The sequence below is a fragment of the Aureococcus anophagefferens genome (genome assembly GCF_000186865.1).
Source record: "Aureococcus anophagefferens unplaced genomic scaffold AURANscaffold_21, whole genome shotgun sequence".
NCBI lineage: Eukaryota > Pelagophyceae > Pelagomonadales > Pelagomonadaceae > Aureococcus > Aureococcus anophagefferens.
The window spans coordinates 704366-705422 of record NW_008705581.1 but is presented as its reverse complement, the minus strand read 5'-3'; the positions used below and the strand labels follow the sequence as shown (position 1 = coordinate 705422).

Below are 1057 nucleotides of genomic sequence, written 5' to 3'. Positions count from 1 at the left end.
GATGCCATCGCGGCGCGGCGCGGCGAGGAGCGGCGTGCGCGCCGACGCCATCGATGGGGCTGCCTCGACGATTGGGCTGCCGTCCGAACCTTTCCAGCTGTGACGCAATGCTACTTATTTCTAAACAGCATCTTCGACTCGAAGCAGAGCAATTTGCCGACGCTGCCCCGCGCGCGTGAAAAAGAGCCATGGCGTGGAATGCCAAGCTGCGAAGCGGCCCCGCAAAAACACCGCCGATGTGGCGTCTCCTCGCCCTGGCGCTGCTGCCCACGACGTCGCCCTTCCCGTCGTCCGTGGGCTGCGGCGAGGCGCTGGAGGTGGGCCAGTTCTGGATGAGTTCCTATTCCGTCGCGTCGTCGCTGGCCATCGAGGTCACGGACGCGTCCGGCGGCGCCGTCGCCTGCGGCGGGACCGTCGCCGAGGGCGAGGCGCTGCGCGTCGCCGTCGGCGGCGTCGGCTCGGCGTCGTTCAACATCGGCATCGCGGGCGCGACGTTCGAGAGCGGGAGCTGTGGGAACGCGCGGTCCTACGATTCGGAGGCCGACCTCGTCGCGCCGGCCGCGGGCGCGTCCGTGACGCTCGTCGCGGGCCACGCCAGTGGCTACGGCACGGTCTACATCACCGAGAGCTGCGTCCTCACGTCCAGCGCCGCCGCGGCGCCGTCGCCCGCGCCGTCGCCCGCGCCGGCGCCCGCGCCGACGGCCGCGCCCGCGCCCGCGCCGACGCCGCGGCCGACGCCCGCGCCGTCCGTGGCGCCGGGCAACCCGACGGCGGCGCCGCTGGCGCCGACGCCCGCGCCGACGGCGTCGCCGACGTCGCCCGCGCCGAGCCCTCCCGCGCCGACCGGGGTCGCGGCGACGCTCGCGGCGTCGATGACCCTCGACGGCGTCGACGTCGACGAGTTCGGCGACGACGAGGCCGCGGCCTTCGAGGCGAGCGTCGCGGACGCGCTCGGCCTGCCCGCGGACGACGTCGGCGTCGTCGGCGTCGCCGCGGCCGCCGCGCGGCGGCGGCGGCGGCGCCGCCTCGACGACGCTTCCGGCGTCGCCGTCGACTC

At 75.6% G+C, this 1057-nt stretch overlaps 1 protein-coding gene across 1 annotated transcript in view; it reads left to right on the top strand.

Moving 5' to 3' along the window:
- Positions 1–188: 188 nt before the first annotated feature.
- AURANDRAFT_72216 (hypothetical protein) overlaps positions 189–1057 on the top strand; it is a gene marked incomplete at both ends in the record, with an annotated part of 3114 nt that continues 2245 nt past the window's right edge. Inside the window, one exon of the mRNA XM_009041472.1 lies at positions 189–971. Coding sequence (XP_009039720.1) covers positions 189–971 — 783 coding nt within the window. The remainder of the gene's footprint in view (positions 972–1057) is intronic.